We start from the raw sequence: 16,276 nt of genomic DNA, 5'->3' as shown, positions 1-16,276 counted from the left end.
TAAAAATCAGCTGGAATCTTGTTAAAATGTAAATTATGACTCAGTAGGTCTAGGATGAAGCCTGAGATTCTGTCTGCACTGATAACAAACTCTTAGGTAATACTGATCATGTTGATCCACAGATCATAGTGTGAGTATCAAGGGGTTAAACAGGACATATTAACACAACTCCAAACGCCTGGCTAATATGGTTAGGAAGAGATAAGATCAGGATGTGAAGTAAAAGCGTAATCAAAATATGATAAATTGCTTGACTATTAGAAGCATTATCACCGAAACAGAAACCATTCTGGCCTTAATAAGCAGTAACTTAATGCTCAGAAATTTTTAAAATAGATTAGCACCATGGATGGAAAACACAAATGAAGTCTGAAGTAAGAAGATTAAAAAAGAGGGAAAATAACAAGTAAGCACATCCAACTTTTTATGCTATTTTTAAGTCTGAAGTTATACATACATCAAATTGAAAAATTCTTACTTACAAAGTCGTCTTCACCTTCAGCTAAACCATAGTTTGGCAACATAGCTCCCTCCATTGTGGTGCTCTTGAAGACTCCTTTAATTTTGCTGCCTATTCGGCTGATTCCAAATGATTCTCCTCTCTTCTGTGTGCTCCTAAATATTAAACAAAAATGTATCAAGAATATAGCAAGTTATTACATTATTACAACAGTCTAGTTTACTGTAAACAAAAATAAAAATAGTTGCAAAAAGGGTAAACTGAAGGTATGGCTAAACATAACATTTTGGAGTTCTCAATAGATTAAGTATATCTCAATATCTTCATAATCAAAAGTGACAGTATATTTAAAGTTTAAATTTGAGGGGATGAATAAATGGGACAATATTTATTAACAAACATCTGAAATTTACCTACTCTTTTACCTTGGAACAGTAACGGAACTACCAAGTATAAAAGATGAGAGCCCTCTAGTGGTACATATTTCTAACTGCCATTCAGCTTTTGAAATAACAGGTTAAAAAATATGGTAAGACCAATGTTCAAAATAGACTATACCATTCAAACTGTACCCACCCAGGTGGTGCAGTGGTAAAAGAATCTGCCTGCTAATGTACTTCTGAAATAATTCAGTGTAACAGAAAAACAAAAAGACTAGCAAACTTTCTCAGTACTTCATTTTTAGATGAAGTGAAATTAGAAAAAAAATTCTAAAAATGGTTGAAAATTTTTAAGCAAACTTCAACTTCATAATCACATAAATGATACTCAAAAGAAGAATGAAGTACAAAATGTACCTTACATTATTTCAAAGTAATAACAAGACAAGAAATAAAATGCCAAGGGAAAAGCTAGCAATGAACATAAAAGATAAAAGCAAATGTAGCCTAAGGAAGAAGTCTGCTTTGTCTTACATATTAAATAATGGTTATGTAATTTTTTACAAAAGTGAATTTCTAAAAGCAGAAATAGCTGAAAAGCAACAACAAAAATACGCCAAAAAGCAACAAAAATTTCCTCCATTACAGCCTACTGCTCCTGTTTCAACAAATAAAAACATAACTTTTATCCAATTTAAAAGTCATGCTCACTATGTAATACTGCCCTTATAACAGACCTCCAAATAAAAAATTACTGTTTTAAAATTCAAGAAAGTGGGTTTTGAACGGCTTAACTTAATGAATAGCTACTATTCGTATAAGAAAATGTACTTATAAAAGTAATGCAACAATTACAGAAACACAAGTAAACTGATCAAGTTTCAATGCACTAGGTATATGAGTGATATGTACATTTTATACATGTTCAAGGAGTGAAGAAGTGAATCAAACTTATTTTAAAACTGGAAAAACTCTAATAATAAGTAGTAGTAGTTGTAAAAAAGGATACTTAAGCTAGAATATTATTTTAAACAAGCATACAATTAGTGTTTTTTAAAAATTCAAAATTGTAAACACAACTTTCTCTGAAAGAAATGTCAAAAACAAATATGAAAATATTGATAAAATATAAAAATCTCCAGAATCTAGATAGATTTTGCTGGTCTTCAGAACCTAAATGGATTATAAAACAATTTGGACTTTTTGAACTATATTTTTTAAATATCTCACTTGTGATGAAGCCCAGAAATACTGAAAAAATAGTACTACTTGCTTTAAAAAAAAAAAGTTCTTTAAACACAAGTCTAAATGTAATTTAGCAAGATCAATACCATTAAAAAAATGAGGTAATAGCTTTAAAAGCTGAATACTGGCTTTTTCATTTTATTTTTATACTGACATTTTTATTTTATAATGATATATATCATGTTATTTCCAAAATGAGACATCTAGAATCAAAGTAGAGGTTAATTTTAAGAGATATCCCAAATAGCTGATATAAAGGCAGTAGTTGCATAATCTTTCTTTTTTTTTTTTTTCCTTTTAAATTTTACTTAGGTTGTTTTGGGTGTATGTTTTGGAATTAAACAGATAATTTATACAGAAAAGAATCACATGCTGTCTCAAGACTTACCGAAAATCATCCAAACTTAGGCTACCTCTGCAGTAACATATATGTGACATTATATAAGGAAAAGAGAAAGAGAAACCCCAGACATTAAACAAGTTTCACTTCAGAACAATAAAACAAAATTTAAAAGCTTTAAAAGTTACACTGATGGATAACATTCATCTTGACAAAGAAAAGGAATTCTTAGGAATAACATGATAAAGGAACAATGGCTCTTTTGGGGAAGTGGAATCTGAATTGTAGATCATTAAAAAAATTCTTAAAAACTCAGTATCTCACGATATAATTCTGTATTTTTTGCTCTCGTTTAGGCAAACTATTTGTTTAATACAGTGGAAAATATTCAGAGACTAAGCCACCAAAAACTTGGCAGAAAAAACAAACATGTATTTTTTAAAATGGAATTCATGTCTATGGATGCAAGTTCAACACATTTTTAGTTTGAATATTTTTTAAAATCATGTCTTAAGCTAAGAAGCAAAGTTAACAAAAGATCCAGCCTTAAATTTTTTTTAAGTTATACTTTAAGTATAGAATGAAACAGATTAACATTAACATGCATTAAAATGTTGCTTTTAAAATGCAAATATAATAATAATGTGAAAATGCCTAAACATCTGGGAAAATTCAACAAGATAACACACCAATGCCTTGTTAATCTCACAATTAATATATATTAGTGCTTGGTCACCTGCTTTTAATGTAGGCATAAAATGTATGAATAAATATTTTACATATTTTCAGTCATCTAACAGCTAATTAGCAATGCTACTGTAAATTTTCAGTGAAGGACCATTAAGAAAGTCTTTTACTTATTCTACACAGGGAAATGAATCATTGAGCATCACTGGAGCAGAGTCCTGACAAGACGGATAATGTCAGAATCAGGTCAATATAAAGAAAAACATACTTTCTAAGGCCATAACCATTACCCAGAATGAAAACAACCCAATTTTCTTCCTATTAAGTTCATATGCTAAGACAGCAAAATTAGAGCCTCAATATGTTGAAGACAACTAGGTGTTCCCAAAGTGGCAAAGGAAGCTTTCCATCTCTGAGGTTATGACCCTGACTTACATTTAACTACTCAGCAAGCTTAGAAGATCAAAGAACCACTTCCTCTTAAGGAATCCAATAGAGGAGAGTTTCACTATCAATGTGAGACTCCAAGCATCCTAAGTTCATAAATAAAAATAAATAAATAAATAAAATGTTAAAGAGTCGCTCAGTCATGTCCGACTCTGCGACCCCATGGACTGTACCCACCAGGCTTCTCTGTCCATGGGATTTCCAAGGCAAGATATTGGAGTTGGTTGTCATTTCCTTCTCCAGGGGATCTTCCCCACCCAGGGAAGGACCCACATCTCCTGCATTGGCAGGTGGCTTCTCTACCACTGAGCCACGTGGGAAGCCCTGTGTGGACTGGGTAAAGAATGCTATTTTAAATAGTATGCATGGAATTTTTGTTATATAAATTAACTATTGCACAGTTGCAATATATAAATTCTTAGGGAAAAGTAAAGGAGTAACATTTTAACAAAGAATCATAAAAGTTACATCCCACATTTCAGAAAGCCATGTCCCACCTTTCAGGTGGTAGCTAGTGGTAAAGAATTCACCTGCCAATGCAGGAGACACAAGAGACAAAGGTTCCATCCCTGGGTTGGGAAGATCCCCTGGAGAAGGAAACAGCAACCCACTCCAGTATTCCTGCCTGGGAAATCCCATGGACAGAGGACCTTGGTGGGCTACAGTCCATGGGGTCGCAGAGAGCTGGACATGATTGAGCACTGGGGCACCTTTCAGAAAAATTATTACACATACACTACATATACTGGCATATTATGTAAAAATCAATATTTAACATTCAAAAAAATTCAAATCTATATATTTCTACAACCCTTAGTTTTGTCAAAATATGTAACACAGTCTCCCCATGGCTCAGGTTTTCACATTTTCCCTTATACTATTTTTAAACTACTCCATTTTCTGACCTATCTACTTCTCTCTCTGCATCACATCTCCAATTTGTTTATGTTTATTATTAGATTCTTGTTCAAACAAACTGGGCTTCCCTGGTGGCTCAGATGGTAAAGAATCTGCCTGCAATGCAGGAGTCTAGGTTCAACACCTGGATCAGGAAGATACCCTGGAGAAGGGAATGGCTACCCTCTCCAGCATTTTCACCTGGAAAATCCCATGGACAAAGGAGACTGGTGGGCTACAGTCCATGGGGCTGCAAAGAGTTTGACATGAGAGCATACACATACACAAACTGGAAGATGTTGAGAGCAATGTGAATATCAATTCTATAGATTTATATATTTGATATCTGTGTCAATTTTGTATATATACAATGTAAGGAACAAATCAAGACATTAATTATCCAATTTATAAATGGATAAAGCACCTCTCTTACACTGCCTTTATTAGGTCATTTAATTGCACATTTATGTTTCCAGAAAGCCAAGAAGGGAAAGAGAGAAAAACCCTTCCACTTTTGTAACCAGTGGGTACTCTAATAAACATCACTCTCTGGGAAAAAAACAAACTACTCTCTAAAATGGAGTTATCTGTGGATTTCAATTATGCATGCAGTCCACAGTTTCCAATACAGCAGGTAATCCAGCACTAATATGTGTTAGTTATAATATTAACAAAGCAATGGTGTGTATCTTGTTACATTTTTCTAAAAGAATGTCTGGCATTTTTACATTACTATATGCAATATGGCTCTACAATTCCTTAGGAAAATATCTGGTTTACTTATACAGCAAAGTAACCACACAGTCAAAGAAAAACAGCTAATAAAGGTGATGATGCTATCACAGAATGATTAGCATCAAAAAGAACCAAAAAAAAAAAAAAAAAAAAGTGACAACCATATATACAATTGAATATACCTACCTGTTGAATTTTGAATTGCGTGTTGGTGATTCTGCACCTCTTAAAAGTTGTCTAAAATACTTAAAAAATAATTATGATTTATTAAACCAGTACTTGATATTGAAATATGCTACTTTACCTTACTACTTTCAAGTTTAAAGAAAATATTACTTAAATCAAGTGAATACAATCACAGTTAAATAGAGTAAGGATTAAGATATTGCAAATGGAGGTATTCAAACCATCTGATTTCCACAAGTAGGTAAATAATATACATACAAGAATAGGGTTTCCCCATCACCACTACAAAGCCACTCAGGTATATGGAAAATCAAATACCAATTAGGTAGCTATCTACTAGTCACATACACAAACATGGTTTTGATATTAAGAAATAATTTATTATCAGTTTCTAATCTCCATTATGTAGTGCAAAACAGCATCCATTTTCTTAATTAACTGCATTTTATTTTTCTGTTTATTATTTGAATTACTCATGTAATGATATCAAAGCAACTAATAAGTTTTAAAGAAAAATCTTCACACAACATTAATATTCTGACTTACCTCATCACTGTGGCAAAACATAGGAGTAAACACATTTTCCAAGAGAGAAAGTACGTGTTCATACGCTTCAAAAAGACATCTCATAGTTTGAAGTTTCACAACATCTATATATGGGCCTTCAGCAACTGTTAAAAAAATTATATTGCAAAAATTATTTATGAAAAGCATAAATACACTATATATTAGTTTAAAATTCATTACAGTGAAAGAGCAAACAAACAACACGAAAACTGTTTTGCAGAAATCCACGGTAAGGTGCAGATCACACCAGAATGAAGAATTAGAACAACCTAGCCAGTTCTGGCAAGTATTAGGTATGTGAATTGTGAATAAGTTTCTTCATCACAGCTTTCATCTTGTTAGTAAAATGGGATAATGCCTGCCTGTGTATCTCACACAGCTGTTGCAGTAAGCAGGGAATACATCAGAAAACTCTGAAAAGAGTAAAAGAACTACAGAACTACAGAATTCATCCTCATCTTTTACTTACTTTTTTGAATCTCTTCTACAATGAAGGGATCAAATCGAATTTTGTCAACACTTTCATCTAAACAATATGTTTTATAAATCTTTTGCAACTCTTCATGAAGAGACAGCATTTCATCATTTGATAACTCTGGTCGTAAAATTCTGTCATTGAATTCCTCTAGCAAATTCAGAAAGGGAATAAAAAAGATTTGCATAGAATAAAACTATTCAGTGAAAACTTTATGTTCTCAGTCTAACTGTAATGAATATCAAAAGTGGCAATTATGAGTAATCTATTCATCATTTTAAGTTTTTAAAAAATATTTAATTGGGAGCAATAAAACAACTACTAAGATGAAAGAGAAGTTAAACAGTCAAATATAATATATACCAACATAAAATGTGTAAATATTTGCCTAGCAACATAAATCTTCTAAAACTTAGAATAATAAACATGTTTGTAAAATTCTCTTTAAGGAACATATTGGATTAATTTTTTATACCAAGGGTCTTTAATATTCTGAAACCTGATTCACTAAATAATAGTGAAAACTAAGGCTCTTTTTAGTCCCAGTCAATGTTTTTAAACAATGTTTCTTTCCATCATGGAAGCTGTAGACTAGTGACAGAGCTCAGTCTGAACAAATCAATTTTTTCTAAAGAGAGGACAGCATTAAAAAACCCAAAATACTGACTGCCTTTTTTATTACAAGAGGTAATATGGAGCTTACCCCTTAATTCTTAATTATCCAAAATGAAACACAAAAAGAAAAGGAGCTTTTCTTTAAAAAAGAGTAAGACAAAACTAGAACAGAACATATGAGATCTTTGGAATGATAGCAAATTCATAAAATTGGAGTCTCAAAAAGAAAGGAGAGAAAAAAATCAGGCACAGTATTTGAAAAGATAACAGCCAAGCATCTTCTAAAATAATGAAAAACACCAACCTACATATCTAAGATTCCTAGGAAAATCCAAGCAGAATAAACTTTTTAAAAACTACACATTACAGTTAAATTGCTGAAACCCCAAACACAAAAAGAAAACTGCAAAATCAGGGAGAAAAGGGATATATATAGGGAAACAAACATAAGAATGGAAGCTAATTTCTCCTTAGAAACTATGGCGCTGTTCAAAAGACAGTGAAAAAATGACATAAAATGCTGAAAGAAAAAAACCATAACCCAAAATTTTTTATTTGGTGAAAATATCTTTTTTAAATGAATACAAAATAACACCTTTTCAGACAGACAAAAGCTAAGAGAATTTACCTCCAGCAGAATGGTGCTATAAGAAATGTAATAAAAAACATTTATTTCAGCAGAAGGAAAATGATACAGAAACTGGCTCTGCAGAGAAAGATTAAAGACCTCCAAAAAAGTAAATATGCCAGTAACTATCAGTGCCAAAATATGTGTGCATGTGTGTGTGTGTTAAGACTATTGCTTAAGGAAGAAAAAGCAATGTACTGTGGAGTTTCATAGCCTACAGAGAATTAAACTATACAGTAACAGTCACATCACACAGGAAGGGAACAAACTGCTGAGGTTCTTACACTGTTCCTGAAACAGTAAAATATATGTTTAAATGAAAACTGTGATCAATGAAGGATGCACAGGGTAATCATTATGATCACTGAGCAACCACTAAAAAAAACAAGAAAATGTCAATAGAGGAGATAAAATACTGAAAAATGCTCAAGTAATTCAAAGAAAGGCAGGAAAACATTAAAAAAAAAAATACGTGGAACAAATACAAAACACCAAGACCAAAGACCTAACAATAAATATGCAATAATTATATTAAGTGCAAAAGTACTATACACCCCAATTAGAAAATCAAGATTATCAAACTTGCTTTTTTTAAAGCAATATTCAGCTATATGGTATTTATAATAAATGTTAAATTCTTTAATTATATAGAAAAAGGTAATACAATGCAAACCCAAGCGTAAAGATAGTAAAACTATATATTAATATCAAACAAAGTAGATTTCAAGACAGAGAATTACCAGAGATAAAGAAGAGCATTTTATAGTGATAAAAGGATAGATTCATTAACAATCTTAACTGTCTCTGCACCTAATAATGAAGCTTGAAATAGATGAAAAAAATTAATAACTAAAGGGAGAAATAGCAAATCCATTAAGAAATCTGAAAGAATATATAATATGTGAACACAAGCCATCAATTTAATCTAAATGATATTTACTGGACACCACCCTACACAGCAAAATAGATGCTCTTCTCACATGCACATGGAATATTCATACAGATCATATGGATGGGTCATAAAACAAGTTTCAATCAATTTCAAAGGACTGAAATCACACAGAATATGTTGTCTGATCGGGACAATATTAAATCAGACATCAATCACAATAAGATACCTCAAAAATCCCCAAATTTTGGAAATTTAGCAATACATTTCACAATAACCCAAGGGTCAAAGGATAAACCACAGGAAATTTTAAAATATTTCAATCTAAATGACTATAAAAAGCACGGCATATCAAAAATCTTAGAATTCAGTTATAGCAACTCATAGAGAGAAATTTATAGTTTTAAGTGCTTATATTAAGAAAGAAGAAATGTGTACAAATTAATCATCAGTGCTTTCACCTTAAGAAACTGTAAGTACAAACTAATCGCAAGGTAAGAAGAAAGGAAATAATAAATATGAAAGGTAAAACTTAGCAAATCAAAAATATTTCAAAACTTTATAAACCACTGCTGCTGCTATGTCACTTCAGTCGTTTCCGACTCTGTGTGACCCCATAGATGGCAGCCCACCAGGCTCCCCCATCCCTGGGATTCTCCAGGCAAGAACACTGGAGTGGGTTGCCATTTCCTTCTCCAATGCATGAAAGTGAAAAGTGAAAGTGAAGTCGATAGAAAGTACAAATTACCAATAAAGAGGGGATATCACTACAGCTTCATAATAAAAGAAAATTAGGAATAACTTGGTGATTAAATAGGTTGCTGAAGATGCACTAAAAGCATTTTAAAAATCCACTGATCATTCATGATAAAAATTCTCAGCAAACAATAAACAGAAGGAAATATTCTCTATCTAGTAAAGGAGAGCTACCAAAAAAACTCCGGCTAATATTATACATAGTGGTATAACACTAAATGATTTCCCCCTAAAGCAAGGATGTAAGCTCTCACCACTCAGATTTAGCATCACACTGAAGGCCCTAGCCATTACAATAGGGGCAAGAAAAAGAAATAAGATGTATACATCACAAAGGAAAAAGTAAAACTGTGTATTCACAGATGACATGACTGTGTATGCAGAAAATCCTAAGGAAATCTACAAAAAAGCTACTAGAACTAGTAAGTAAACTTAGTAATGTCACAGGATACAAAATCAGTATGCAATAAATCAATTCTATTTCTGTATATAAGCTACAAACAATTTAACAAGTTATTTTAAATACCACATTCAAATAAATCCAAAAATAAAGACCCACAGTGATAACTATGAAACATTTTTATGGAGAGAAATTAAGAATGAAATGAATGAAAAAATATGCCCTATTCATGCACTGGAAACCTAAACACTGTTGAGATGTCATTATTCCCCAAGTTGAGCTACAGATTCAATACCACCCCAATTAAAACACTGAAGCAGGTTGTGTGTGTGGATGAAGGGGTAGGATTGTCATTCTGACTGTAAATTTTATATAGAAATGCAAGTAACTTAAAATAGCTAAGGACAGTCTTTAAAAAGAACTAAGTGGGAAGCCTTAAACCACTTGATTGCAAAACTTAGTCAAAGTAATCAAGACTGTGGTATCGGCCAAAAAAGTATACATATGGATCAATGGAAAAGAATATAATCGAGAAACAGACCCACATATGGTCAAAAGGTTTGTCAAAGATGCCCAGGTAATTCAAGATGGGAATGAAACGTCTCTTCAAAAAATGGGAGGAAAAACTGTATATCCATACAGGGGAAAAATGAACCTCCACCCCTACCTAAGACCAACCTAAAAATTATTTCAAGATAGATCACAAACCTGTATATAAAATATAATAACTATAACACACCTAGAGAAAAACAGGCAAATATCACCTTAAGATAGGTGAAGGCTTAAAAAAGTCTTTCAGAAGTCTCAGAAAGCACTAAGCATAAAATTAAAAATTGATACACTGAATTTCATCAAAATTTAAAAGTTCTGCTCCTCAAGAGACACTATTCCGAAAATAAAAAGACAAGCCATTGTCTGAAAGAAGATCTTTGTAATACTTATATCTAACAAAAAGACTCATATCTAGAATATTTAAAGAACTACTGAAATTTCTGACAAAAGGAAAAACAATTCAGTAAAAAACAGGCAAAACACAGCAATTCCACAAAGATATTCAAATAGTCAATAAACACGTGATAAAGTATTCAGCTCTGTTAATCATTCGGAGAAGGCGATGGCACCCCACTCCAGTAAGTGCAAATTAAAAGGACAACAAAATTCTACCATATACCAACTAAACTGGCTAAAATTAAAAAGATAAACACCACCAAATTTTTATACAGTTGAGGTACAACCAGAGCTCTCTTACACTGCTGGCGGAGTAAAATACTACATACAACCCTCTGGAAAACAATTTGGCAGCTTTTTGTAAAATTAAACATATATCTACCTTGTGACACAGCAATTCTACTTCTAGTTATTAAATATATGCTCAACAGAAAGCCCTGTACAAGAATGTGCACAGCAGCTTTATTCATAATAGCCCCAGAGTAGAAGCAGTCCAGATACTCATCTACGAGGAGAATGAATAAAGAAAGTGTGGCTTTGTAGTAGAGCCTGAAGGCTCTACTACAAAGCCACAGTTATCAAGACAGTATGGTACTGGCACAAAGACAGAAATATAGATCAATGGAACAAAATAGAAAGCCCAGAGATAAATCCACGCACATATGGACACCTTATCTTTGACAAAGGAGGCAAAAATATACAATGGATTAAAGACAATCTCTTTAACAAGTGCTGCTGGGAACTCTGGTCAACCACTTGTAAAAGAATGAAACTAGAACACTTTCTAACACCATACACAAAAATAAACTCAAAATGGATTAAAGACCTAAACATAAGACCAGAAACTATAAAACTCCTAGAGGAGAACATAGGCAAAACACTCTCTGACATACATCACAGCAGGATCCTCTATGACCCACCTCCCAGAATATTGGAAATAAAAGCAAAAATAAACAAATGGGACCTAATTAACCTTAAAAGCTTCTGCACATCAAAGGAAACTATTAGCAAGGTGAAAAGACAGCCTTCAGAATGGGAGAAGATAATAGCAAATGAAGCAACTGACAAACAACTAATCTCGAGAATATACAAGCAACTCCTACAGCTCAACTCCAGAAAAATAAATGACCCAATCAAAAAATGGGCCAAAGAACTAAACAGACATTTCTCCAAAGAAGACATACAGATGGCTAGCAAACACATGAAAAGATGCTCAACATCACTCATGATCAGAGAAATGCAAATCAAAACCACTATGAGGTACCATTTCACACCAGTCAGAATGGCTGCGATCCAAAAGTCTACAAGTAATAAATGCTGGAGAGGGTGTGGAGAAAAGGGAACCCTCTTACACTGTTGGTGGGAATGCAAACTAGTACAGCCACTATGGAGAACAGTGTGGACATTCCTTAAAAAACTGGAAATAGAACTGCCTTATGATCCAGCAATCCCACTGCTGGGCATACACACTGAGGAAACCAGAAGGGAAAGAGACATGTGTACCCCAGTGTTCATCGCAGCACTGTTTATAATAGCCAGGACATGGAAGCAACCTAGATGTCCATCAGAAGATGAATGGATAAGAAAGCGGTGGTACATATACACAATGGAGTATTACTCAGCCATTAAAAAGAATACATTTGAATCAGTTCTAATGAGGTGGATGAAACTGGAGCCTATTCTACAGAGTGAAGTAAGCCAGAAAGAAAAACACCAATACAGTATACTAACGCATATATATGGAATTTAGAAAGATGGTAGCAATAACCCTGTGTACGAGACAGCAAAAGAGACACTGATGTATAGAACAGTCTTATGGACTCTAAGAGAGAGGGGGAGGGTGGGAAGATTTGGGAGAATGGCATTGAAACATGTAAAATATCATGTATGAAACGAGTTGCCAGTCCAGGTTCGATGCACAATACTGGATGCTTGGGGCTGGTGCACTGGAAAGACCCAGAGGGATGGAATGGAGAGGGAGGAGGGAGGAGGGTTCAGGATGGGGAACACATGTATACCTGTGGCGGATTCATTTGGATATTTGGCAAAACTAATACAATTATGTAAAGTTTAAAAATAAAAAAAAATTAAAAAAAAAAGAAAGTGTGGTACCCTCATACAAAAGAACACTACTTCGCAATAAAAAAGAACAAACTACTCATCTACACAATAACATGAATCAATCTTAAAAAACATCATCCTGAATCAATGAAGTCAGGCCCCAAAAGTACATACTATGAGCTTCCATCTATATAAGGAAACTGTACAGGAAAAACTAATCTGTGGTGAAAGAAATGACATCAGTGAGTGCTTTGGCAGGAGTTGGAGCAGGAAAGGATCAGGTGGGAAGGGCTCTCAGGGAACCTTCTAGGGTGATGGAAATGTTCCTGATCTCAGTAAAGGTGTACGTTATATGCAGTGCAGATTTCTTAGAGCAATTGTATATTTAAATTCTATTTGTTTTGCTGTGTAAATTACACCTCAATTTTTTTTCATTATATATTTTAAAAATTACGTGCATTAAAGAAACTAATCTTTTCAGAATCCATATAGTGCCTCAAAATCCAATAGCACAAGATGTTATAGAACTTCTAGTCAAAAATAGAACATTTTTATATTTGATTACTTAATCAAAATAATTCTTAACAAAAACTGTGACAAAATGCTCATGACCAGGTCTTTAACACAATTTCATTACTCTAAGTTTTTAGTAGTTTTTTCTTCTGCTAAGAGGATTTGGTTGAAGTCAGTTACAGATTACGTTCCAATGTGGAAAGGAGTAGACACTGGCAACTACAACATCAGAGCTGATCTAAACAGTCAAGTACATGACAAAGTTTAACAATGACTTTAGGAAAGCACACAGGTAAGCCTCACCCACAGTCAGACAAATCTGCAACACGTGCACTGCTCCTTCTTGTTTCAGAAAGTTCATAAACCTAAACAAGAGATCTTGCTGCTCTCTGATTTGCTTCAATTCTAACTTCAGCACCTTGATACAACATGGGAGGAAGAGTAAGTTAGAGCTATATAAATACGTGATAAAATTGTTTATATCAAAAGTAATAAGTTATTTCTGAAAATACTTACAGATGGTTTTTTATTTCTAGGTTCTGCAAATTTTTGCAAGAATGGAACTAAAGGGGAAGGCGGTTCAGTCGCTTTTTCAGGCTTTGAAGAGAGAATTAATTCAGTCAAGTGTCATTTGATTTTACAGGTATATATCACACTTCAATGCAATCTGAAATATTTTCTAACATGTTTAATACTCACTGGACTGTCATCTATGAAGATGATAAGCAAATGATTCACAGTATCCTAATGGAAAATAATAAACATAGATCAAAATAATTTCATTAGTGTATTCTGCCCTGAATTCTGAAAGCTTCTATCAGATTATGAAAGTTTCTGGAAAAATGACAAAACAGAGCAGTGGCAAAGCATCTATACTTTTGTAACATAAAAGAACTTTTAAAAAAATCTACAGTACAGGGTTCTCAACTTTTGTGGAAATGGAAAAAGAAAAGTTATTCTGACTTTGGCATTCAAAATGCTTATAAATTATCCCTATTTCTTCAAAATCTTACTGGATCAAAAGTAAAAGCAACTCACCTATCCATCAATATATGAAATACTACTCAGCCTTGAAAAGAAAGGGAATTCTGATATATGCTACAACATGAATGAACCTTGATGATATTATACTATGTAAAATAAGCCAGATGCTGCATCATTTCACTAATCTAAGGTAACCAGAGTAGTCAAGTTCATAGAGACAGAAAACAGAGTCAGGAAGCAGAGTTGCCAGGCATTAGGAGGAATGGAGAATTACTGTTTATATGGGTACAGAGTTTCAATTTTATAAGATAAAAAGAGTTCTGGAGACAAGCATTGGTGATGGTTGCTCAACAATGTGAATGTACTTAATACCATTGAACTGTACATGTAATTTAAGATAGTAAATTTTACTTTATATGCATCTTATCACAATTAAAGAAAAAAATTTTTTTACATCTTACTGGATCAGCTAGGAAATCCAAAGAAGGGAGGAACACCGAACCAGAGAGAATCTCTCTTAAAAGTAAGGTCAGCGATCTGGAAAAAAGAACAATATTGTACATATTTATTGATTTACATCAGCTCTTACATGGGAATCCTGTTAATATGACTATGATTCAGGAGGTCTGGGGTCTGCCCTGAGAGTCTGCCATCTCTAACAAGCCACCAACTAATGCTCACACTACTAGTTCAGAGACCACACCTGGATTTCTTAACTGGTTAAAAGGAATACTATTAAGAGGGAAAAAGCATTTCCTTGGCAGGAGGAACTTGAGTAAGCATTAGAAAAATTCTACCTCAGAATATTACAATGTTACATATAAAAAATTAATAAGTAAAACTAATTTTAATAGTATAATTACTGTGTGATTATAATATTTAAATTAATAAAACCATTTTTAAACTATTTTAAATATTTTAAATTTAAAATAAAGTAATATTTAAAGTGTACCACTAAGAATAAGTCATGGTTGGATGTACTGTACAGCACAGAGAAATACAGCTATTATTTTATAGTAACTCTAAATAGAGTACTTTCCTGGTGGCTCAGACAGTAAAGCGTCTGCCCCCAATGCAGGAGACCCGGGTTCAATTCCTGAGTTGGGAAGATCTCCTGGAGAAGGCAATGGCAACCCACTCCAGTATTCTTGCCTGGAAAATCGCATGGATGGAGGAAGCTGGTAGGCTACAGTCCTTGGGCTCGCAAGGAGTCAGACACGACTGAGCGACTTCACTTTCACTTTCTTTCACTAAACAGAGTGTAATATATGAAAATACTGAAGCACTATATTACCTGAATATAGTACTATGCTGCTGCTGCTGCTGCTAAGTCACTTCAGTCGTATCCGACTCTTTGCGACCCAATGGACGGCAGCCCACCAGGCTCCCCCGTCCCTCGGATTCTCCAGGCAAGAACACTGAAGTGGGTTGCCATTTCCTTCTCCAATGCATCAAAGTGAAAAGTGAAAGTGAAGTTGCTCAGCTGAGTCCGACTTTTCGCGACCCCATGGACTGCAGCCTACCAGGCTCCTCTGTCCATGGGATTTTCCAGGCAAGAGTACTGGAGTGGGGTGCTATTGCCTTCTCTGGAAAATAGTACTATGATTTAACTATAATTCAACTAAGTAAATAAATAAAATAAAATAAATAAAATGGTCCTTATCTCTAAGGATCATAAAGATAAGAGCAGCAAAGGAACTTTATGGAATAATCTAAACATGCTCTTGCAGGAACAAGGGAGACTGGATGGACTAAATGACCTTTAACTCTACTTTTCAAACTTAGCTGTATAATTTGTCCAAAGTGTTTCTGCCAATGAGTCCCAATATGCATGTCTTTTCAAAGAAACACCAAGAATGCAACACAGTATAATGATATCAAGTAAGAAACTTAATTTTTATGTGTATCTTTGATTTCCCAAGATCAGTTTCTAGGAAAAAACTGTTAGCAACACAACGTATCATGAACATTCAGTGCCTAAAACGGCATTTTAAGACCTGATAAATTATATTTCTTAAATGGAAAATTTTTCACATCATAGGATAACCTCAAGTTTTAGTGTA

At 33.6% G+C, this 16,276-nt stretch overlaps 1 protein-coding gene across 3 annotated transcripts in view; it reads right to left on the bottom strand.

Moving 5' to 3' along the window:
- SNX14 (sorting nexin 14) overlaps positions 1-16,276 on the bottom strand; it is an 85,400-nt gene that overhangs the window by 34,643 nt on the left and 34,481 nt on the right. For 2 of the 3 annotated variants that reach the window (XM_055535565.1, XM_055535564.1), the window contains exons 9-17: positions 14,675-14,750; positions 13,929-13,973; positions 13,746-13,826; positions 13,533-13,647; positions 6,414-6,569; positions 5,924-6,048; positions 5,378-5,436; positions 2,474-2,500; positions 483-615 (exon numbers count right to left, since the gene is read on the bottom strand). In XM_055535565.1, coding sequence (XP_055391540.1) covers positions 483-615; positions 2,474-2,500; positions 5,378-5,436; positions 5,924-6,048; positions 6,414-6,569; positions 13,533-13,647; positions 13,746-13,826; positions 13,929-13,973; positions 14,675-14,750 — 817 coding nt within the window. The remainder of the gene's footprint in view (positions 1-482; positions 616-2,473; positions 2,501-5,377; positions 5,437-5,923; positions 6,049-6,413; positions 6,570-13,532; positions 13,648-13,745; positions 13,827-13,928; positions 13,974-14,674; positions 14,751-16,276) is intronic. The other variant, XM_055535566.1, reaches the window with a different exon arrangement.

Source organism: Bubalus kerabau, chromosome 9 (assembly GCF_029407905.1).
Source record: "Bubalus kerabau isolate K-KA32 ecotype Philippines breed swamp buffalo chromosome 9, PCC_UOA_SB_1v2, whole genome shotgun sequence".
Taxonomy (NCBI): Eukaryota; Metazoa; Chordata; class Mammalia; order Artiodactyla; family Bovidae; genus Bubalus; species Bubalus kerabau.
This window is presented reverse-complemented; position numbering and strand designations above follow the sequence as displayed.